This window comes from Notamacropus eugenii, chromosome 5 (assembly GCF_028372415.1).
Source record: "Notamacropus eugenii isolate mMacEug1 chromosome 5, mMacEug1.pri_v2, whole genome shotgun sequence".
Lineage (NCBI taxonomy): Eukaryota > Metazoa > Chordata > Mammalia > Diprotodontia > Macropodidae > Notamacropus > Notamacropus eugenii.
The window spans coordinates 267,826,003-267,849,748 of record NC_092876.1 but is presented as its reverse complement, the minus strand read 5'-3'; the positions used below and the strand labels follow the sequence as shown (position 1 = coordinate 267,849,748).

The 23,746-nt window shown below is 38.5% G+C and overlaps 1 protein-coding gene across 6 annotated transcripts in view; it reads right to left on the bottom strand.

Annotated features, from left to right (window-relative positions):
- Positions 1–23,746, bottom strand: part of COQ10B (coenzyme Q10B) — a 71,987-nt gene that overhangs the window by 9,916 nt on the left and 38,325 nt on the right. For 2 of the 6 annotated variants that reach the window (XR_011967748.1, XM_072612792.1), the window contains exons 1-3: positions 14,060–14,320; positions 5,099–5,248; positions 1,415–1,607 (exon numbers count right to left, since the gene is read on the bottom strand). Coding sequence is in view for 5 of the 6 variants with exons in the window: in XM_072612792.1 (XP_072468893.1) it covers positions 1,415–1,607; positions 5,099–5,248; positions 14,060–14,175 (459 nt within the window). In the remaining variant the exon portion in view is untranslated. Of the gene's footprint in view, positions 1–1,414; positions 1,608–5,098; positions 5,249–13,369; positions 13,658–14,059; positions 14,321–23,746 lie in introns of those variants that run through there. The other 4 variants (XM_072612794.1, XM_072612796.1, XM_072612795.1 and 1 more) reach the window with 3 other exon arrangements.

The window sequence follows — 23,746 nt, the reverse complement described above, 5'->3', positions numbered from 1 at the left end:
ATTTAGTGTCAAACTCAAAAATCACAACAAATACAATCTGATTTGTATTTAACAATCTTTCTAAAAGGATCTACTTTGATGCTTTAACATACTGCAAAAGCAGTCCTGGGTTCTGAAAGACCATACTAGTAGAGTGAAAATTATGCAACTTTTACTCAACTTGACAAGTTTCAAATAGTTCCAAGACTGTAAACTAGCAGAAAGGCTCCTCACCACTCAGTGATGAAACTTTGTGATTAGCACAATTCATCAATATCTACTAAGACATGGAGGGATCATGAGCTACACTGGCGGAAGGAACGATCAACACCAAAGCAGTCGTGGCTCTTTCAAAGCACCTTAGAATTCAACGGCAGCCATAACAGTTCCTGTTTTGCAGAGTATTTAGGTATAACTAATATTCAATTCAAATCAGTGAACATAATTCTTTCTGTTTTTAAATAACTGAGCTAAATATTTCTGTAATCAGGTGAGGGGAAGGGACTGAGGATCTTAGAGGAACACAGACCTGCTCCGAGGAGCCTCTGAAGATCACTAGATCAGTGCACTAGCCTGGAGGAACTCAGATACTTAAGTTTCTGTACTTCACCGACATTTGCTTTGTTCTAGACTACTCTAGGACCTGGCAGATAGCAGGCGTGCCCATTTCCAAGCACTAGCAGGAGTACTCGTCAGACACTGAAGTCTTGACTTACAACAGAATACAACCTTTCCCTCTGTTATCACAGAGCTGTTCCCTGCCTTGGTAATGTCAAAGATGGGAGTAACTGTAGCATTTGACCCTTAGAAAAAGTACCAAATAAAATGTGCTAGGGAAATTGCCAATAGTCACAAAAATGCAACTAATTCTGATTGTAATTCTAATAATGCTGGAAAGTCACAAGGATGCTGTCTTAGGAGAGTCGTTTTCTCTGATCTGTAAGTACCTGTCTTGTTTCTTTTTTGTGTTTGTTCATAAAAAATAAAGCATACCTAAATGCTTGTTATGTGCAAGGCTATGCATATAAATCTCATATTAAAACAGAAGGGGACAAAACATTACTGTTCCCCTTTGGCTTTCTTCCCTTAATTTTCATAAAACGTATTTTATTTTCTAAATAATCTTCTATTTTCTTAAAAATGGAATGTCTTCTTTCTAAAAAGAAGCCCAAGAACTAATCTGTTCTCACTTGTTGACCTTCATGTTTTTCTCTATGGAACAATGGTCTTCAATAGAAAAAAAAAGGTTCCCTACTCCAATTGTATACTAACATCTTAGAATTAGGTTCTTTAGATTTTAAAATAACAAGGTTATCTCCCCAATTTTATTAGCTTTGAGAAAATCTTTTAAAGCTATTATTTTGACACATCTGAACAATAAGAAATGAGATGAGATCCATACTAGGGGAAAACTAAATACATGAGGAAAAGTTACCTTGACCAAGTGTGGTTTCACCAAAGTTACCATAGACGTATATCGCTCCAACACAGGTGGAAACCCAATTTCTAACCGTGTTTTGCAGTATCCAGATCTCTTTGATATTATATCTGATTTTTTGCACCAAGGAACAAAATGTTTGTAGTCTTCCATACCAGATACTACATCATACATTTCTTGCATAGAATATCTGAAATAAAGTATAGAATTGATATTGTTATTATGTTAATATATTTTAAGTAAATATAAACAAAAAGCATAGATGGGGCAACATCATGGATACAGACCTTAATTTGTAGAATGAACAAACTTCAAAATTGAATTAAGAGATGGGAAACTAAGTAAATAAAATATACTTAAGTTTCGAAAAATTGGACTAAAAATCCATGGAACTTAATTTGCTGATCGTGTTGAGATCTTTATTTCTCATTCATCTATTAACAGGCTATTCAAATACCACTTCAATAGGTTACTTATACTTTCAAAAACATTCCCATCTTTTACAAAGGGATAATGAATATTATCACAAGTTAGTGACAGTCTAGTACTTTTTCTTCACGTTGTGTATAACAGAGTAGAAACTTTCTATTCTTCCTTTGCTTAAATGCAAAATTCTATTTGAATTTCTACAAAAAACAAAAAGCCATGCATTTTTACTTTACACAGACTACAAGGTAAGTAGGCTCATTTTATGTTTTTCAGTTCCTCTGAAGCATAAAGAAACAAAGAGCTCTTTCCAGTAATCATTTTATTTTCATGTTTATTGAAGCTTCTCCTTTCTAATTACTGCACAGAGGGTAGGGAGAATAAAGTGAGCTAGCTGTACACATTCAACCTTCAATCACCTACTGTCCATTCCCTCTACTGTAGAGGGAGTTAGAAAACAGAGCTACCATGGGAAATGGTATCTCTGACAAGTGCAAGGACCTCTGATATAGTGAGCAAATCTATCTTTTTTTAATTTTCTTTTCTTAGCAGTAATAGAAACATGTATTCTCTCTTTAACTCTCGGGGTATCTGTATCTCCCTAACTAGGAGGGGCAAGAAGAAGCAGAGTATGAAACGAGAATGCATTGGTAAAGAACTGCCCTTAAGATATGTCCTTCAAAATGAATCACTAAAGAACTCATGCCATTAGGACAGAAAAGCCAGTATCTGCCAACATCATATTAACTCTTCAGAGAAAAAATGAGCAACACATTTATACACTTTAAAATAACTCATTAGATTAGTCTTACTTTTGATATGAATTGTCATAAACACAATAGATGCACATAATTCTCAATCTTTTGACTATTATTTTACTGTGTGCAGGTCAATCATGGACAATAAATTACCTGCACCATGAAAGCTGGAATAAATAAAAATATAAATATATACGTGTACGTAGATATAGATATCTATCTACTACCCTTACATGGCACAGTGGATAGAGTGCAGAACTTAAAAGAGTCAGGAAGACCTGAGTTCAAATCATGCCTCACACACTTGCTAGATGTGTGACCCTGGGCAAGTCACTTAAATTTTCAGCCTCAGTTTCCTCATCTGTAAAAGAGGGAAAACAATAGCACCTACTTAACCTAGGGATACTGTAAAGATTAAAGGAGAAAATAACTGTGAAGCGCTTTGCAAACCTTAAAGTAATAGGGTAAATGTTAGTTACTATTATTAATTGATTAAATGCAGTACATAAGCAATGCAAATACGGATATACGCACATAACGGACATTCAATGTTTCTCACTGATGACAAAAACCGACAGGCCACTCAACAAGAAATCACTACGCTTCTTAGTGTTCTGATTGATGTCTCTGTATAGACATCTTTAAAGAGTGCCATTCTCCCCAAACGAGTTTTTTTTGTTTTTTTTTTAAGAGACAACCAAATGTAGCGTAAGAAGTCCTTGGGTTTGGAAAGAGAGGCTCTGGAGATTCCATTTCAAGCCCAGCTCTTCTACTTACTAGCTCGTCATCGGGAGGCAAGGCCCTTTCCTTCTCTGAGGCTTAGTTTCCTGTAAAATGGGGACAACGATCAATGTGCTACCCACTTCCCAAATGCTTATGAGTTAAAAGAAATGAAGGCACTAATTACTACAAAAAATATTCCAACACAAATGACTTGCCAGCTTTTTTTAAGCTAAAGAATGTTAAAAGTGTTGTTTTTTTTTTTCAGATAACATTGTGGGGAACTGAAGCTCTACATTCAACCAAGAAGGAAGCTTAGCACAGGTTAAAATAAGAAAATATATTTCCAAATAAGAAAATTTATTTGAAGGCCTGGAGTTTTCTTTTAGTTAAATTTTTGAAATAAATCTGTTTAGAGTGTTTGAAACTTTAATGTATTTTTTTTTCCAAATTAGGGAACCATATTTTTAAATTCCCTAACAGTTCAGTTTTTACACCTAATACTATATTTTGTTCGGCCTTGGAGTTTTAGATGTATAGGACATTTTATACTTTTTTTTCCCCAATTTAATTCCAAATAAACTATAAATTTTTAGAGTTTTGTAGAGATATTCTAGTTTAAGCCCCTCATTTTGCAGATGAGGAAACTGAGGCCTATAAGGGGGGATTATTTTACCCAAGATCATCCCAGTTAGTGTGTCAGAGGAAGAACTACAATCTTGACTTCCAGTACAGTGCTTTTTTCATTATACCAGTCCCTGGAAGCATTTTAAACCACTGAAGGGGTGCTGAAGGGTAGCCCCTGAACTTATCCTAATGGCAAACCCTGCTATTTGACTTTGCCTTATTAGGGTCAAAGAAATTTTAAAAAAAAACCACATTATTAAATTAGGAAGCATGAGAAAATTAAAACTATCTTTTTATAATACTTTGGAAATTATGAAGAATATAAGTAAAATGCAAACTTCTGAAGGCAGGAACTGTTTACATTTTCATCTTCCTAATGCCTAGCAAATGTGTTTTGAACATAGTAGAAATCAATACATGTTGAACTAAATTAAATGAAGTTATAATCTAAACATATTCCTATCAAGATGAAAATACCCTAGGAATTAAATATGAATAAAATTTTCTGAAAAGAAGAGTGACAAAATTCAGAAAGAGGATTCCATTATGTTAAATATGATAGAAAATGGAGAGAAATTTGAACCATTGGACCACCAATGTCAAGTTGGTGATTTTTTTCCTTTTTTTCTAAAGGTAGATTTGGTAGGATAATTTCCATCTATCATTTCAAAAATATCAATGATTTATGTGAACTAATAGTTTCTTCTTTCCATCCCCCACACTCCTTTTGTCAAATCAACAGCTAGCCAATGAATTTCTAATCTCAGATCGGAGGTAAAGGTAATGAATAAAATAAGTCTATAAAATACAACAGAAAGAATTATCCCTGAGAAACTCAACAGGAGGAAAACAAGTAACCCAAATTTCATGCATATTATAGAAAGTTTTACTTAATTTGTAAATTCTTAGGTTTAAACTTTTATCATCAAGAGTACCATGTAATTATATTTTTTAAACATTTATAAATCACTAAAAAAATTTAAGAAGTACCTAGAAAATGAAATAAAACTTCCTAGCAAGGGCAGCAGAAAAACTAACAAAAGAAAAATCAGAAATCTGTAGACACCTAAAAGAAGGGGAAAATGAGCTTTCATTGCCAGAGAAGTGACCTTTACTTGTCACTTAATAAAACTATTTACTTTATACGAACCCTATAATTCTCCTCTCTGAATATTCTTTTCTTTTGTTTATTAATGGGGCAGCAATTTTGAAGAAAGGTCTTGCAGAGATCTGCTTAGGCACAAGTGAAGTGTGTAATGGAGGCACTTTGGTCATCAAAATACCACAGGAAGCCAGATGTCTGAAAAGACAAAAAATTGTCTTATTAAAGAGATTGGACATATACCAGGAAGCACACAATTAGAACTAGTGAAACAACTGTCATATTTTAGAATCATTAGCAATTTTAGACATTCTGATATGAAACTACAAACTTCACAATATATTTTTTAAAGTTTATTTTAAAATTTGTGGGGAGTTTTTTGGGTTTTTTTTTACACCTCAGGGAAACTAAAAATAACAAGCCTGTAGTCATGAGAAAGAGTATCTGGCAAACAGTAAAATAAAAAACGTTTTCTCCCTGAAAACTTGGCTTTAAGTCAGCTTACAGTCACATGATACGCTATGCACTTGCAATAGATTTCAATTTATCCCACAGTGTATCTATCTCCTGTCTAGTGACAAGAAATGGAGGAAGTTGCAAATGCATTGGTATGAGGTGGTTTTACATTATAAGTAGTATATGAAAATCATATCTACGAATTTCTACCAGATATTATCCCATAGGATTTCAACCTATGCTTAATTTATTCCACTACAGTGCACTACTGCTGCTCCACTAAATTGAATGACTTTTTGCATTAAAAGGGGAGTGTGTATGGGGGGTTAACGGGAGTTGGGTGGGGTGGGACAGATAGACTTTATATCCTTTTTTTTATATCCTATTTTTCTTTAAAATACTGGACTGAATGTATGTGAACAAGCACTTGCAGGTTCTTTAAAATCCTCTCAGTGAAAACAAGTGCAATTCTTGTGAAGAGTTTAAGATTTGTGAAAGAAGACTGACAGCATGAATATTTTCCCAAGTTTGTTTTTCTCAACAAATACAGGGCAGTTTTTTATGCTTTTCGTGTCTGAAGGGTCTCGGCCAAATACAACAGGCGGACATATAAGAAAATGTGGAATAAGCACCAGTATGGGAACTCACAACATCTCACAGCTTGAGTTTTCTTATCTACAAAGGCAGGGAGCTGGGTTAGCTGATCGATTTCTATGATCACGTATTGAATGATTATACAAGAACTTTACAAATGTCTTGTGCGATGTATTTCCACCTGCCTTAACGTGACTGGATCAATTTCAATCATTCCATAGGCTTTTCAAGTTTTGTATACATTTAACTGCTGCTACTTTATCCCCAAAAAACATGTGGAATGTCTTCTTGGTCAATGTGATATTTCATGTCCAGAGGATGTCAAATATATATACAGTTGATGCCATTCATTCACTGGGGTTTGGTATATGCTCTTCTCTCTGTTTCTTTTCAGCTAGCTGACTTTCTGAGATGAAGTTTTCTAAATTCTTTGTAGTCTCTACATAGTCCTATTTATGGCATCACTCTCGTATACATTTGCCGATCTTTCCTTCTTCTATTTATGCTTTTTCTGAGATCTGTTTTATGGTCTCATTGCTCCAAATTTTTTGTGCAGGTAAAATTCTTATCTGGCAAAACCATATCTCAAGGCACTTGACATGAAACAGGCTTTTAAAATGATTACTTTAGTCTTTCACTTATGCAACAAATACATAGTGAATGTCTACTGTCATACACAAAATATTATTCCACTCACTGAAAGGAGGGTAGTGCCAAAAGACATATAGGGGCCCCTTACCTTGATATAAGTAAACTAAATAGGAAAAAATACATGATTAAAACTTAAGTGTATCATAATGCCCTAAAGGGACTAATAGCCTTTCAAGAATGATCTACCAAGATCCTGACTTTCTATTCTTCTGGCATAGCTGATAGGCTGAGAAACCAGTGCCTCTAATGAACTTCAGGAATGGGGAAGGGGGAAGGTAGTAAGGAGTTTGTTATTGAGTTTTTAAAGGTAGTATGTTGGAAGAAATTTGTTTTGCATGACTATACATATTTGTAATAGGTTTTGTTTTTCTTGTTTCCTCTACCAGTAAGGGGGAGGAGGAAGTTAGAGGGAGAGAATTCAGAACTGAAAATAAAATAAAATTGAATTTAAAAGGCAGTAGTAAACTCTGATAGCAGAGACTTACCCACAAGGGTTTTCATTGCATTAAATGCCGACAGAAACTGGAGAAAAGGAGTGATCAGGATAGGTTAGTTACTCAGGGAAAGCTTCTTACAGGAGGCTAAGTCTTAAATCAGTTCATGAAAGAAATGATAAATGCTAATTAGTAGAGAGAAGGCTGAAGAGCATTCCAGAAAGAAGGATTAGTATGAACAAAGATAAAGGCACAAAACCAAGTCCTATACTGGGAAAAGGAAGAAGACTTGGCTTCTTTCTGGGAAGAATAAAAAAAGACTAAATTAGAGTGGAAGAACTAGCTGAAGGATGAATGCATACATGTAAATAATTATATACTTACATATATGCACGTATATATGAAATATATAACATCAATCCTGGATTTACCAATATGCCAAAAGTATGTGCATATATATGTTTGTATATACACGGAAGTTAATATGGAAGACTAGTCTGGATTAAGAGAAAATTCTTACTACACAACATTAGAAAAGCAATTTTGTTATTTTCAAGCATTTATTGTAATCCATATTAAACCAACAATTTTTTTACAATGATCATTAAAAATAATGTGAAAGTAGTATATCAGTTCATAAAGATGCTTCTGATGTGCTTGAGTGCTCTCTTTTTAAAATACACTCTGGAGAGAAGAATTTAGGACCAAATAAAATAGAAAAAGCATTATGAAACATAAAATGGATAAATTTGATTATATAAAATTAAAAAGTATTTGCACAAGCAAAACCAAGGAAACCAAGATTAGAAGTAGAGCAGAAAACTGGTGGGAAAATTTTACAGCAAATTCTCTGACAAAAGCCTCATTTTTTAAATTTCATTTTTTAAATTATTTTATTTGTTTTCAGTGTTCTACAACCACTTCCATATAACTTAGATTTTTTTTCCCTTCCTTCCCCCTGCCCCCTCCCTCCCTGAGTCAGTATACAATTTTATATAGGTTCTACATATACATTCCTATTAAATACATTTTCACTTTAGTCATGTTGCATAGAAGAATTAAAATGAATGGGAGAAATCATAATACAAAAGAAAATGATCTGCCTCATTCTGCGATCGAATTCCATAGTTCTTTCTCTGGATGTGGAAGGCATTTTGCCTTAAGAGACCATTGGAAATTTTTTAAGTCCTTGCATTGCAATGAAGTACTAAGTCTACCAGAAAAATTTCTTGCACACTGTGGTTGTTGCTGTGTACAAAGTTCTCCTGATTCTGCTCCTTTCACTCAGCATCAGTTCATAATAAGTCTTTCCAGGCCTCTCTGAAATCTTCCTGTTCATCATTTCTTATAGCACAATAATATTCCATTACATTCATATACCACAATTTATTCAAGTCATTCCCCAATTGATGGGCATCCCCTTGATTTCCAGTTTTGGGCCACCACAAAGAGAGCTGCTATAAATATTTTTGTACATCTGGGACCCCTTCCCATTTTTATGATCTCTTGGGGATACAGTCCTAGAAGAGATATTGCTGGGTCAAAGGGTATGCACATTTTTGTAGCCCTTTGGGCATAGTTCCAAATTGCTCTCCAGAATGGTTGGACCAACTCACAGCTCCACCAACAATAAATGTGTTCCAACTCTCGCACGTCTTCTCCAACATTTATCATCATCCTGTTTTGTCAGGTTGGCTAATCTGATAGATGTGATGTAGTATCTCAAAGTTGTTTTGATTTGCATCGCTCTAATCAATAGTGATTTAGAGCATTTTTTCACATGACTACAGATAGCTTTAATTTTTTCCCCTGAAAACTGACAATGGACTCATTTTTCAAACATATAGAGAACTGAGTCAAATTTATAAAAACCCGGAAATTAATAGGTGGTTTTCAGACAAAGTAATCAAAGTTATATATACCCTTTGGTCCAGCAATACTACTATGAGGTCTGTATCTCAAAGAGATCAGAGAAAGGAAAAAGAACCTATCTTTTGGTACAAAAATATTTATAGCAGCTCTTTTTGGTGGCTAAGAATTAGAAATTGGGGGGATGCCTATCAATTGGAAAATGACTAAAGCTGTGATATATGATTGTAATGGAATATTATTGTGCTATAAGAAATAACAAGCAGGATGATTTCAGAAAAACCTGCAAAGACTTACATGAACTGATAGAAAGTTAAATGAGCAAAACCAGGAGAATACTGTACACAGTAAAAGCAATATTTTACAATGAAAAACTATGAATGACTTAGGTAGTCTAAGCAATACAATGATCCAAGACAATCCTAAAGGACTCCCAATGAAAAATGCTATCAAGCCTCCAGAGAAAGAACTGATGGAGTCTGAATACAGACTGAAACATACTTTTTTCACTTTCTTTCTGTTTGAGTTTTCTTGCCCAAAATGATTAATATGGAAATGTTTTACATGAAGGCATGTGTATAATCCATATTAGATTACTTATCTCCGGAAGGGAGAAGGTAAGAGAGAAATAGATTTTGGAACTCAAAGCTTTAAAAAAATGTTAAAAATTATTTTTACATATAATTTTGGAAAAAAATAAAATGTTATAAAAAAGAAAAAGCTGCTCCCTGGAAAAATCATTAGTCCATCAAGGACTTGGCTGGTTGGTTGGTTGTTATCCTTTGTTCTTGAAGAAGACCAAAATGACATCACTATGTGGGAGTCAAGGTACACTGTGTCCAACTGTGGCTGAGCAGACCAACAATACATGCTCAGAAGGTTCTACCTCAGATGGGGCACAAATAGTCCACATGAACATTTGGAGTAGATATGTCTCTAAATCTGTGCATCTCATATTTCTTTTGAGCTACTGCAATTCTGCTTTGCTCATAGAGCACAGCGCCTTCTTTAATGCAGACCCATCAAGGACTTACTGCTAATACAATAACTCAACGAATGAATTTCATTAAAAGAACTCATGTCAAATTATTACCCATCCTCATACTCCCCAGTATGTTTACAGCTTTAGAAATAGTCATATTCCCCTATGACCCTAATATAAGTTGTCCTGGATACTGCATCAGATTTGTGATTTCATCAGTTTATTTCCTCCACCACTGTGAACAATATAAACTTCACACCTTCTCAGTCTTTGTGATTCTTGCTCATTTTTTCCCATAAATCTTCTCCCAAAGACTGAATCAATGTGCTAGAGAGACTGAATCAGACACTTTTAACTTACTGAATCCAACTCTATTATTTTCCAGATGAAGAAAGTATGGCCTACCAAGGTGAAATGACTTTTCAAAGGCCAGAAAGTATTTCTTACTCTTTTAGCATCTTGAACGTACCAGTTCACCATTTTAGTTATTTATTTACTGTCTCTTGTTCTCACCACATGCTTAGCCCACTGTATTTTCAAGCCATATGTATTTTTGATGCCAAAGTCACTGCCAATATAATGTGCTGCTAATAATATGGCTTATATCTACACTGCCTTTTACCCAATGATGCCCAAGTTAATTATAATTTTAATAATTCTGATGCTATGCTGTTCCATGATTCACAACATATATGGCATCACAAAATGTTAAAGAGATCAGCCAGTGTAGTGGCACATACCTGTGATCCCAGCTAACTGGGAGGCTGAGGCTTTGGGGGATCTTTTGAGCTCAGAAGTTTATGTAGCAGGCTATGCTGATCAGATACCTGTACTAAGTTGGACACTATTATGGAGGTGGAGGGTAGCACACGAAACTAACTAATCAAAGATTCTGTGTCAGTTAATAGTGGAGTTGAGCCTATGACTAGTGCATATACTTTCAGCCTGTATAGGATAGCGAGACTGAATCTTAAAAATATTTATATATATATATATATATATATATATTTAAAACATTTCCTTCTTTTCAGATGTTATGCTAGATGCTTGAGATACAAATAAAAAAGTGATGAAGTCCTTGCATTCAAGAAGCTTATAGTTACTACAGGGATATGCCACTTACCAACGAATGGTGGCCAGGAAAGTGGTTTAGGCCATTTAAAGTACTGCAAGTGTCAATTCAAAACACAGAGCAGAAGACTACTGCATTACCCTTTGTGGTACCAATGTCAATATAAATTTGATTAATGTTACCTGAGCAAAAGGTGGAGAGAGGTGGGGGCTGGTGCACAAAAAAGTAGATGGCAAGATGCATATGTTGAATAAGCTCCAGTGAACTGGTGCACAGTTGAATGAATGGAATGAGGTGAGATTTTATAGCTAATAGGGTCACTGTACAAACAAAAATCACAGACCTAGAGCTGAAGGGGACCTTAGTGGGGTCATCTAGTTCAACTCCATTTTATAAATGAGGATACTGAAGCACGAGAGAGTTTAAGTCACATAGTCAATCCATTACCCACCTGCAGGACTCAACAAAGATATGAACAAAGTTCATCAATGAACTACCCTTCCATCTGCTTACTGGTCTGGGTAATATGTTTTTGATTCACTTTGTTTTTACAGCATTCATGGTGAGACTAATTTCTCGCATTACACCTTCTTTGAGGAAGTTCTGATATGTTCCAGAGCAATGACTAGATCATCTATGAATAGGAACATTTGGAGAACCTAATCATTATCATCAAAAACAATTTCCTTTATTTGGACCTTATTTAGGACACCTTCCTGTCTAATAAGATTTTATTATACATAACCTTTATAACGTACAACATCCATACGGCTGACTAAAATAATCGGTTGGCTAATACATTTCTTCAGTGCAGACAGGTATGTACCATTCATATTCAGACAAATAGGCTAGCCCATAAAACAAGAGTTCATAGTTTACTGAATAGTTCACACAGTGTCTGTTTCAGTCACACTGACATTTTGCTCTAATGGCAAATATTGGACTTCATTTCTCCTGGTTTCCCTGAAATCATTATGGAAACTACACCTTTTAAGTACCTTATCTGAGAGAGACTTTTCATGACAGCTGCCATTTTGCCTCCCTTGGAGGGGTTGAAATTAGATATCCTAATAGTAGCTCTTGAGTTTAACAACCTTTTGACATAATTCTATAAATGTAAATCATGCAAAGTTGCCTGTCAGGGAAATTTCTGCCAAGTAAATGCTATTCACACCAACTCCCCATTTTAAAGTCAGAGATGAATTCCAATGGAAAATCCTCTTAAAAACAAACTGAAAGTTGTTCATGAAAAAGAAAGTAAGTAGACCAACAACAGGACATCCTATATATTATAATGCTGCAGCTACTAGAAACTGCAAATTCTCACCTAACAGTTTACATTTCCTTTGCAATACTTTTAGCTCTCTACAATCTCTCCCATAATGTCTATAAAACTATAAAACATATCTCACCTTTCTCAGTGTATAGACAGAGATATGCCAATTTCGAAAAAATTAGATAATTTTAAATCTACTAGAGGAGACTGGTACCTAAAGAAATGCTATCATGAAGTGTTTCATAAATGAAAACTCCTTTAACTGAATAATGACGATTTATTTGTACTTTGTGTACGGATTTTCATGAGTAATAGGGCTGGGCCTGGAATCAAGAAGGCCTGAATTCAAATCTAGGCTTTGACATTTATTAGTTACATGACCTTGGGCAAAGCCTCTACTTCAGAGGAAGAGCACTGGTATGTTATCTGTTTGGGTGAAGTTCCCTACACCAATGACCGGTTCAGTAAGGTGCATAAACAACAAAATAACCACAACAAATTGACACAGGGAACAAATGAACAGAAATTGTTCAGATTCCACTCAAAAGTTTTAATAGAGAGGGAATGACTCTGTATTCTTTACTGTAGCTATATTTCTTCAGAGGCCTTAATAAGATTCATTTTCAATTTCCCCCACTGGGATGAAATTCACACTTACCTTTCAAACATAAACTTTTAATATTTTATAGTACACATTTAACCCCAAACTTCCTGTGACCCTGGGCAAGTCCCTTAACTTCTGCCTGCCTCAGTTTCTTCACCTGTCAAATGAGGATAATAGTAGCACCTACCTGCCAAGGTTGTTGTGAGGATCAAATGAGGTAATAATTGCAAAGCTTTTAGCACAGTGCCTGGCACACAGTGGGCGCTATGTAAATGTTACTTATTTATTATTATTATCTGCAAAACAGGAACCAGAGCAGCCCCTGCCTCCCTGAGTTCTGAGCATGAAATGAGTCCATTTCTGTAAAACGCTTTCACCAACCTGAAATGTTCCACAAATACACCATTATCAATCGTGGTCACACTTCGGTGACGGAAGACAAAGACAAGTGCCACAGGGAAGTCCTTTTGTTCACAGGGGCCGGTGCCGGCTCTCAAGGTTACTGAACCGGCCAAGGGGCTGGGGGTGGGGGTGGCCTCGGGGGCCCGGGCCAGCCCGGTCCGGTCCGGTCCGCTCACCCCTCACCCCTCGCCGGCTGGGTTTCGTTTTGCAAGCGCCGAAGGGCGGGGGAGCAAAGGGCTGGAAGCCAGGAAGGCCCCGTCAGGGCGTCTGGCGGGACAGACAATGGGGGGAGGATCGGCGGGGCTCCACGCCAGGCTCCCGAGCCGCTGCCGCCGGCCGCCCGCGGGCCTCTGACCCCGGGCTCCGGCTTCCCCACAGGCAGCGGGGGAGGCGCCGGAAAAGCCCCGAAGCACGTTAGGTCTCCACCGCGTCTACAGTGGCGTCAACCATGACTCACGACACCCGGCCCCCGGCGGGCGGGGCCCTCATTCCTTCGAATTCCAGCCCGGGGACCGGGGAGGCCCGGCGGAAGGTGTCCCGGCCGGAATACCCCCTCGTCGGGCCCCTCCTCCGCATCCCCGCTCCCCCAGCCCAGGCAGCCGCGTCCGAGCGAGGCAGCGAAGACAAGACAACAACAAGGAGGACGGCTGGGTGTCTCGGCAGTTTTACCTGACGCTCTTCGAGGGGCCTCGCGTCGGGGCCGGGCCTCCAAGCGCCACCGCAGACTTCGGCCGATAGCCCGAGACCACCCTCTTCAAGGCCCCCTGACCGGTTCGCGCTGCCATGATCTTACCACTGGACCGGCCCACAACTCTCCTCCGGGGCTAGGGCCTCCCAACGCACCGCCCTCTTCCCGGCCGGTCAGGGAGCACGGCTCTCACCCTCCGGCCAATCGGCGGGGCCCAGGAGGTGCCGGACACGCCCCCTTTCGTCTCCCCGTCCGTGACGCGCAGAGCTGACGCAGGCTCCCACTCCTCTCAGGGAGGGGGAGGGAAAAGCCGGGGAGGGGGAACCGGCATCCTCAGTCGGACCAATCATCAAGCTGCTGCTGCCGCCGAGTCCCGCCCCCTCCGTCCGCCCCTCCGGAGATGCACAAATGAACTCTGCTTTTCAGCGCACACCCTTTCCCATTCCTCACCCCCGCCTGCCAAGACAGTTTGGCTTATCTTCTCTGGTACTAGCCCTCTAGCCTGGGTCCTCCCCACCCCGAACCTGGAGCTGGGCCCGTGGAATTGAACTCGACCTCAGAGGAAGGGTGTGCGCGCACCGTGAGCGGAGGTGAATTATGTAACTGTCCCAGCCTGGTGACTCCAGAACAGGAGAAAGAAGCGTTTTCTGTCTGTCTGCAAGCATTTAAGTGGAAAGTCATTGTGCTAAGTGCCCTGCGTGCCCAGAAACGCAAAACCACAGCCTCCTTTGCCCTCAAGGAACTTACATTCCGACAGAGGGGAAGAAACATGTAAACAATCGCGCTCATAACAAGATACAATGTAAATGAAACGTAATCTCAGAGAGGAGGTGAAGCCTTTGGGGAAAGAATAAAAATTAAAAACTACGCTTAAGGCATCCGCACCATCTCATTCCATCCTCAGAACAGCCCGGTGATGGAAGCTTGCCATCTTCGTCTGTAGAGAGGCTAAGTGACCCCACGATCACGAAGTATGGCTGGAATTCAAGCCTCGTGTCTTGGACTGTTACATCCTGAAGCACTGTACGCCACACAGCCTCCCAGCTGAGCTTCAGGGAGAATAGTAGCAGATACACAGCAGATACAATGTTGCTGTAAAGGCAAAAGTGAGGTATAGATGGGAAAGCACCTTGACAAATGAAAAGCGCTAAATAGATGGACACTTTTATGCAGTTCTAGACGGTAAACTCCGTTGAGGACAGGAGTTCTATGTCTTTCTCATTTTTATATGCTCCTCTGCATTTCCTGAAAATAAGCCTTGAAGGATTGCAATTCCTATTTATTTATTTTAAGATTACAACATTCATTTCCACAAAATTTTGAGTTCAACTTTTTCTCCCCATCTCTTCCCTTCCCCTACCCCATAACACTTTGCATTCTGATTACCCCTTCCCTCAATGAACCCTCCCTTCTATCATACCCTACCCTTCCCTTATCCCCATCTTCTCTCTTTTCTTGTAGGGCAAGATAGATTTCTATACCCCATTACCTGTATTTCTTATTTCCCAGTTATATGCAATAACAATTCTCAACATTCATTTCTAATACTTTGAATTCCAGCTTCTCTCCCTTTCTGCCTCCCCACTCATCCCCACTGAGAAAGCAAGCAATTCAATACTGGTTATATAAGTGTCGTTTTGCAAAAGGCTTCCATAATAGTCATGTTGCATAAGATTAACTATATTTCCCTCCATTCAACCCTGACCCCATTTATTCTATTATCTCATTTGGCCTTGTCCCTTCCCAAAAGTGTTTACTTCTAGTTACTGCCTTCTCCCATTTGCCCTCCCTTCTATCATCCCCCTGGCCCCACTTGTCCCCTTTTCCCCTACTTTCCTGTAGTGTAAGATAGTGTAAGATTTTCATACCAAATTTAGTGAGCATGTTATTCCCTCCTTAAGCCATATGTGAAGAGAGTAAGCTTCACTTTTCCCCTCTCACCTCCTTCCTTTTCTTCTCCACGGAAGATTTTTCTTGCGTCTTTTATGAGTGATAATTTGCCCCATTCTATTTCTCCCTTTCTCCTCCCAATATATTCCTCTCTCACCCCTTAATTTTATTTTTTTTATAGATATCATCCCTTCTGATTTAACTCAACCTGTGCTCTCTGTCCGTGTGTGTATATAAAATCCCTCCATCTACCCAAATACTGAGAAAAGTCTCAAGAGTTACAAATATTATTTTTTTCATGTAGGAATGTAAACAGTTCAGCTTTAAGAAGTCCTTTATGATTTCTCTTTCCTGTTTACCTTTTCATGCTTCTCTTGATTTTTGTGTTTGAAAGTCAAATTTTCTCTTAGGTTCTGGTCTTTTCATCAAGAATGTTTGAAAGTCCTCTATTTCACTGAAAGACCATTTTTTCCTTTGAAGTATTATACTCAATTTTGCTGAGTAGGTGATTCTTGGTTTTAATCCCAGTTCCTTTGACTTCTGGAATATCCTATTCCAAGCCCTTTAATCCCTTAATGTAGAAGCTGCCAGATCCTGTGTTATCCTGATTGTATTTCCACAATACTCAAATTGTTTCTTTCTAGCTGCTTGCAATATTTTCCTTTTGACCTGGGAACTCTGAAATTTGGCCACAATATTCCTAGGAGTTTCTCTTTTTGGGTCTCTTTCAGGAGGTGATTGGTGGATTCTTTCAATATTTATTTTGCCCTCTGGTTCTAGAATATCAGGGCAGTTTTCCTTGATAATTTCATGAAAGATGATGTCTAGGCTCTTTTTTTGATCATGGCTTTCAGGTAGTCCCATAATTTTTAAATTGTCTCTCCTGGATCTATTTTCCAGGTCAGTTGTTTTTCCAATGAGATATTTCACATTATCTTCCTTTTTTTTCATTCTTTTGGTTTTGTTTTGTAATTTCTTGGTTTATCATAAAGTCATTAGCTTCCCTCAGCTCCACTCTCATTTTTAAAGAACTATTCTCTTCAGTGAGCTTTTGAACCTCCTTTTCATTTGGCTAATTCTGTTTTTTAAAACCTTCTTCTCCTCATTGGCTTTTGGACCTCTTTTGCCAATTGAGTTAGCCTATTTTTATGTTATTTTCTTCAGCATTTTTTGAATCTCCTTTAGCAAGCTGTTGACTTGCTTTTCAAGCTCTTCCATGGCCTGAGTCCATTGCATATTCATTTTGGAGGTACTGGATGCAGAAGCCTTGACTTCCTCTGACAGTATGCATTGTTCTTCCTCATCCAAAAGGATGGAAGGAAATACCTTTTCACCAAGAAAGTAACCTTCTATGGTCTTATTTTTTTTTCCCCTTTTTTGGGCATTTTCCCAGCCAATTACTTGACTTCTGAATCCTTTGTCAAATGCTCCTCCTCCCCCCAGGACCATGCTCAGGACTGAGATTCAGATTAGCTGCTCAATTCCCCCAGGGACTTTAGGCCGAGTGCTTCACAGATGGATGCTGCAGCTGCCACCACCACTGCTGCCACTACTGCCACCACCTGGGGCCAGTGCTGAGGGAGACCCTGCTCCCCTCTCCCCCAGTTGGGAAAGTCCTCTCGCTAACCTTTGAAGCTTTCTTTGGTGCTTGTGGGCTGAGGAATCTGACACCCTCCCTGCAGGGGATTCTGCCCCATAGGCCTGTTCTGGTCCTGTTCCTCCTGGTGCATGGCCAGGGCTGGCCTCTGCTCCGTTCAGCATCCTGTGGGATAGACCTTTCCTCTCAGCCTTCCAGGTTACTTCTGACTGGAAAACTCTTTCACTCTGTTGTTCTGTGGCTTTTATTGCTCTAGAATTTGTTGAGAGTAATTTTTACAGGTATTTTATGGGCTGTGGGAGAAGAGGCAGAGTATGTGTGTCTTTCTACTCTGCCATCTTGGCTCTGCCCCTCATATTTCTTAAATATAAAAAGGAATCCCCATTCTAACATGATTGACAACTCCTTGTCCTATACCTTATAGTGGGTATTACTTTTTAGACTAGTTGGCATTGAGCTATCTTCCAACTTCAAATTCTGCAATGCCATTAATTTTAGAATAGTTCCTAATACAGCAAAACATGCAAATCACACAACTAGGTGCCCCACTGCATAGAATACTGGACCTGGAGTCATAAATACCAGAGTTCAAATCTCTACACAGGCATGTTCTAACTGTATGAGACTGGCTTAAGTCATTTAACCTCTGTTCACTCATCTGTAAAATGAGGATAATAGCAACAGTTAGCTCCCAGGGGTTTTGTTAGAATAAAATGAGATACAGGTGTCAGAGTGGTTAAAGGACAAAACTGGTCCAGAGTTGAAGTAGAGGAAAGCTAATCTTGCTTCAAGATGTAAAGAAGGGAGCCCTTCAATATAACGTGCATTATTTTGGCTACTTTCATATTAAGAATACATTATTTTATGCAAAGGGTGATTCCATAAGCAAATTAAGAGAGCATAGAATAGTTTATCTGACAGATCCATAGATAAGGAAAGAATTTAGGACCAAACAAGGTACAGAGAGTATTATAAAATGTAAAATGGATCATTTTCATTTTATAAAATTAAAAAGTTTTGCACAAACAAAACCAATACAACCAAAATTAGAAGGAAGGCAGAAAACTGGGGAAAAAATTTGCAGCAAGTATCTCTAATAAAGGCCGCATTTTTCAAATATATAGAGAACTGAGTCAAATTTATAAGAGTACAAGTCATTCCCCAAATGACAAATGGTCCATGGATATGATTAGGCAGTTTTCCAACAAAGAAATCAGAGTTATCTATAATCATATGAAAAAATGCTTTAAATTACTATTAATTAGAAAAATGCAAATTAAAACAGTTTTGAGTTATCCTCTCACACCTATTAAATTGACTACGATGACAAAAAAGGAAAATGATAAATTTAGAGAGAATATGGGAAAATTTGAACACTAATGTACTGTTGATGAAGTTGTAAACTGATCCAACCATTCTGAAAAGCAATTTGGAACTATGCCCAAAGAGCTATAAAACTATACATACTTTTTGATCCAGCAATGTCACTACTAGGTATGTATCCCAAAGAGATTTTTTCAAAAAAGGGAAAAGGACCTATTCCTTATTTACATTATTGTTAAAAATATTTATAGCAGTTGTTTTTTGGTAGCTAAGAATTGGAAATTGAAAGGATGCCCATCAACTGGGAAATGGCTGAACAATGTGATTGTAATGAAACATTATTGTGCTATAAGGAATGACACACAGGATGTTTCCAGAAAAAAATGGAAAAGCCTTACATGAACTGATTCTAAGTGAAGTGAGCAGGACCAAGAGAACACTGTACACAGTAACAGCAACACTGCAAAGACCAACTTTAATAGACTGAACTCTTCTCAGTAATAAGGTGATCTAAGACAATTTCGAAATACTTGTGATAGGGAATATCAAGAGATATTTCTCACAAGAGAAAGAGCTATAGAGTTTGAATGCAGACTGAAGCATACTATTTTCTCTTTTTTTTCCTTTCTCGTTTTTCTCTTTTGTTCTGATTCTTCCTTCACAACATGACTAATGTGGAAATATCATACAGCAACACTTCCTCCACTTTGATCTTGGCTTGTAGCCTTTTTAAATTGAAGAATTTACCATCAGTGCAATAGCTGATCTTGCTGCTGTACTCATCCTCATCCAAAATATTTGACAAGATGGCTGAAAACATCATGGGAGCAAACACAGAGCCTTGTTTCACTCCATTGATGACTGGGAAGGCACAAGAGTATTGTCCACTATCTAGAACCTGGGCCAGCATATCATCATGAAACTGTCATACAATATTGATGAACTTCTCTGGGCAACCAAATTTTGACATAATTTTCTATAAGCCCTCACAACTAACAGTATCAAAGGCCTTGGTCAGATCTACAAATGTTGTATACAGACCTCTGTTCCACTCCTGGCATTTCTCCTGGAGTTGTTGATCAGCAAACACCCTATCAACTGTTCCTCAGCCCTTTCCAAAGCCACATTGGCTCTCAGGTAGATGACCATCTTCCAGGTGAAGAATCAGCCTATTAAGGAGGATTCTAGCAAGAATCTTTCCAGCAATGACTAAGAGAGAGAAAGACCCTCCTGCCTTTATAGAGATGGACAATGGAGTGATCCTTGATTGGGTACTCAGTGCAGCCTCTGAAGCTGAGACGCAACAAAGTATCGATCTGTTGCTTGTGCTAATTCTGGCCTAACAACACCAAGAAAACACAGGTGCTCCATCAGCCACCACCACACCATCCATATGTGGAACCATCAGTTACAGCAAATGGATAAGTTTTGAATGCTGTGGTTAAGTTCACTTAACTTGGGAGTGTACTTACCAGGGATGTACACATTGATAATGAGGTTGATGCACTCATTGCCAGAGCTAGCTCAGTGTTTGGGAGACTGAAGAAAAGTTTGGGAGAGAAGAGGTATTAGATTGATGACAAAACTGTAGGTCTACAGAGCTGTTGTGCTGACCTCATTGTTGTATGCCTGTGAAACTTGGACAGTATACTAGCATCATACCAGGAAACTGAATTGCTTCCATTTGAAATGTCTTAGAAAGATTCTGAAAATCACATGACAGGATAAGGTACCAGACACTGGGGTCCTTATTCAAACTACAATGCCAAGCATTCATACTCTTCTTCAGAGAGCACAACTCCAGTGGTCTTACCATGCTGCTCGAATGCAAAACATACGCTTGCCCAAAAGACTGTTTTATGGAGAACTCACACAGAGCAATCATTCACATGGTGGTCAGAAGAAGCAGTACAGGGACACTCTCAAGGTCTCTCTTAAGAACTCTCTGGTATTGATTGTATGACATGGGAGACACTGGCACAGGACCGCTCAGCATGGTGTGCCCACATCAGAGAAGGTGCTGTGCCCTATGAGCAAAGCAGAATTGAAACAGCTGAAAGGAAACATAGGATGCAAAAATTTAGAGTATCTACCCCAAATGTTCACACAGATTATTTGTGCCTGACCTGTGGTAGAGCATTGTAAGCTTATATTGGTCTGATCAGCAACAGTCAGACACAATGAAACTTGACTGTAGCACAGTGATGTCATTTTTGTCCTCTTCGAGAACAAAGGACAACAACCAATGTGGAAATATGTCTAAATTGCACATATATAGCCTATATCAGGTTGAATACCATCTTGGGGAGGGGGAAGAAGAAGGAGGGAAAAAATTTGGTATTCAAAATCTTATAAAAGTGTATGTTGAAAACTATCTTTACATGTAACTGGAAAGAATAAAATACTATTAAATGGGGAGGAAAAAACAAGTGATAAGCAGGATGATTTTAGAAAAACATGAAATGATGCAAAGTACAGTAAACAGAACCTGGGGAACACTGTATACAGTAACAGCAATATTATGTGATGATCAACCGTGATACACTTAGCTCTTCTCAGCAATACAATGATGCTAGACAATCCCAGTCTCATGATGAAAAATACTATACACCTCCAGAGAGAGAACTGATGTCTGAATATAGACTGCAGCTTTCTTTGTCTTCCTTCCTTCTTGCCCTCCTCCCTTCCTTCCTTTCTTTCCTTGTTTCTTTCTTTCTTGTTCATCTTCTTGTACCCAGTGACTAATATGGAAATGTTTTACATGATTGCACAGATATAACCTGTCTCAGATTGTTTAACCTCTCAGGGAGGGGGAAGGAGAGGAATAGAGGGAAGGATAGAATTTGGAGCTCAGAACTTTAAGAAAAGGTTAAAAACTGGTTTTCCATGTAACTGGGAGAAAATAAAATATTATTTAAAAAATAATACATTATTTTAACTTGTCATTTTAAGGATATATGTGGAGATGGGGCAGGAAGAAAAATGTGCTCTTTTATCTTTGAGACTGACACAAGCTATACCAGACACCTGCAGAGAGGTAGGGAGAATGGAGAGAAGCTACTTTCTTATCTTTTTCAAGATGGGTAGAAAACCCAAGATAAACTAAGAATGATCCAAAACAAAATATCATAGCTATAGTTGAGTATCTGAAAGGCTATCATGTATAAGAGGGATTAGGCTTGTTCTGTTTGGCCCAAGGGCATAGAACTAGAAGTCATCAGTGGAAACTACAAAGAAGTAAATTTAACTAGGGACATCTAGATGGCACAGTGCCAAGCCTAAGGAAGACTCATCTATCTGATTTCAAATCTGGCCTTAGACATTCACTAGCTGTGTGACCCTGGGCAAGTCACTTAACCCTGTTTGCCTCCAGTTTCCTCATCTGTATAATGAGCTGGAGAAAGAAATAGCAGACTACTCCAGTATCTTTGCCAAGAAAACCCCAAATGGGGTCATGAAGTTCAGATATGACTGAAATGACTGAACATCAACAAAAATTTAACTAAGCTTCATAACGCACCCCCCCCCCAAATTTCCCAACAATTAGAGCTATCCAGAAGGCGAGTGGGCTACCTTGAAATGTGACAGATTCTCTCTCACCTGTAAGTCTTCAAGCAAAAACTGAATAATTACTGGTCAAGTCTATTTTAGTGGAAATTTCTTTTGGATATGGGTCGGACTAAATGACCAATGATGCCCCTTCCACCTCTAAATTCTTTGATTCTATAATATTCAGGTGCCATAGGATGGTTGCCAAAATGATGCTTGCGTGGTTCTTGTGCAAGGCTATGCAAATAAATAGGATATTCATAGTTCATGTTGGAATGGTACTAGGTGAGGGAGGAGCAGCAACTAAAAGGGAAATGAGAACTGAATTAATGTACATAATAAGGTTCTATGATTAGGAACGCAGTTGGAGTGGAGCTATGGATGCCCTGCTCCAACAAGATATGTGTCTATATATCAATATCTGTCTGTCTATCTGCCCAATTAAGTACTCAGATAAATTCAGGTTCTTCTGTGTCAATCTATTACTCCAAAGGCCAAGAACAGGAAGGTGAGTCTAAGAGCATCAATAAATATAATACAAGGTAGAGAGTGAAAGGAGATGAAGTGCTCCAGGAATATGTAACACAGATCAACCCTGTTCCCTATCATATTGTTTCTACTCCATTCCCAGGATTCTCTGTTTCCTTTATGAAGGAAAGTAGGGTACCTAGGGTCTTTGCTAATGGCTGCAGCCTCCACCGATAGTGTTCTATCAAGTCTAAGGGATGGTCCTCTGTACCCAAGTTCCACTTAGTCACTGACACATTAGCTTTCTCACAGAAATATTTACTTCAAAAGGTATAATCATAAATGTGAACTTACTCCCTCAACAGTGGGGGAGACATAATCCCCTTCCCCTCACCTCACTCCCACTACATCAGCCTCTGGGGAGAAAGAGATTAGGTTTACAGTTTAGCTCTGTTTCCCAATTCCAAGTCCAAAACCTCTCTCTGGTTAGAGTCCCAGGTATCCTGGCTTCATTGGGCTTTCATGCTGGACTGACTGGCTGCACCATCTTCCCTCTTGCAAATCTGGCTCCAAAGTCTCTTTGGCTCAAACTCCTAGTTCTGGCCCATTTCTCAAAAAAACTCATCCAGTCCATACCGGGCAAAGCAGATAAGAGAAAAAAAGGAAAATAACATTAAATCTCAAAATTAAATCCCAAATTGTGTAATAACACACTCTTCTTCTGTTTTCATAATATTTAACTTCTTTCAAGGCTCCATTCACATGCTTTCTCTTCTGTGCAGCCTTTCTTACACAATTTGAGAACACACAGAATCAGGAGTTGGCATGTTAAGTTTTAGAA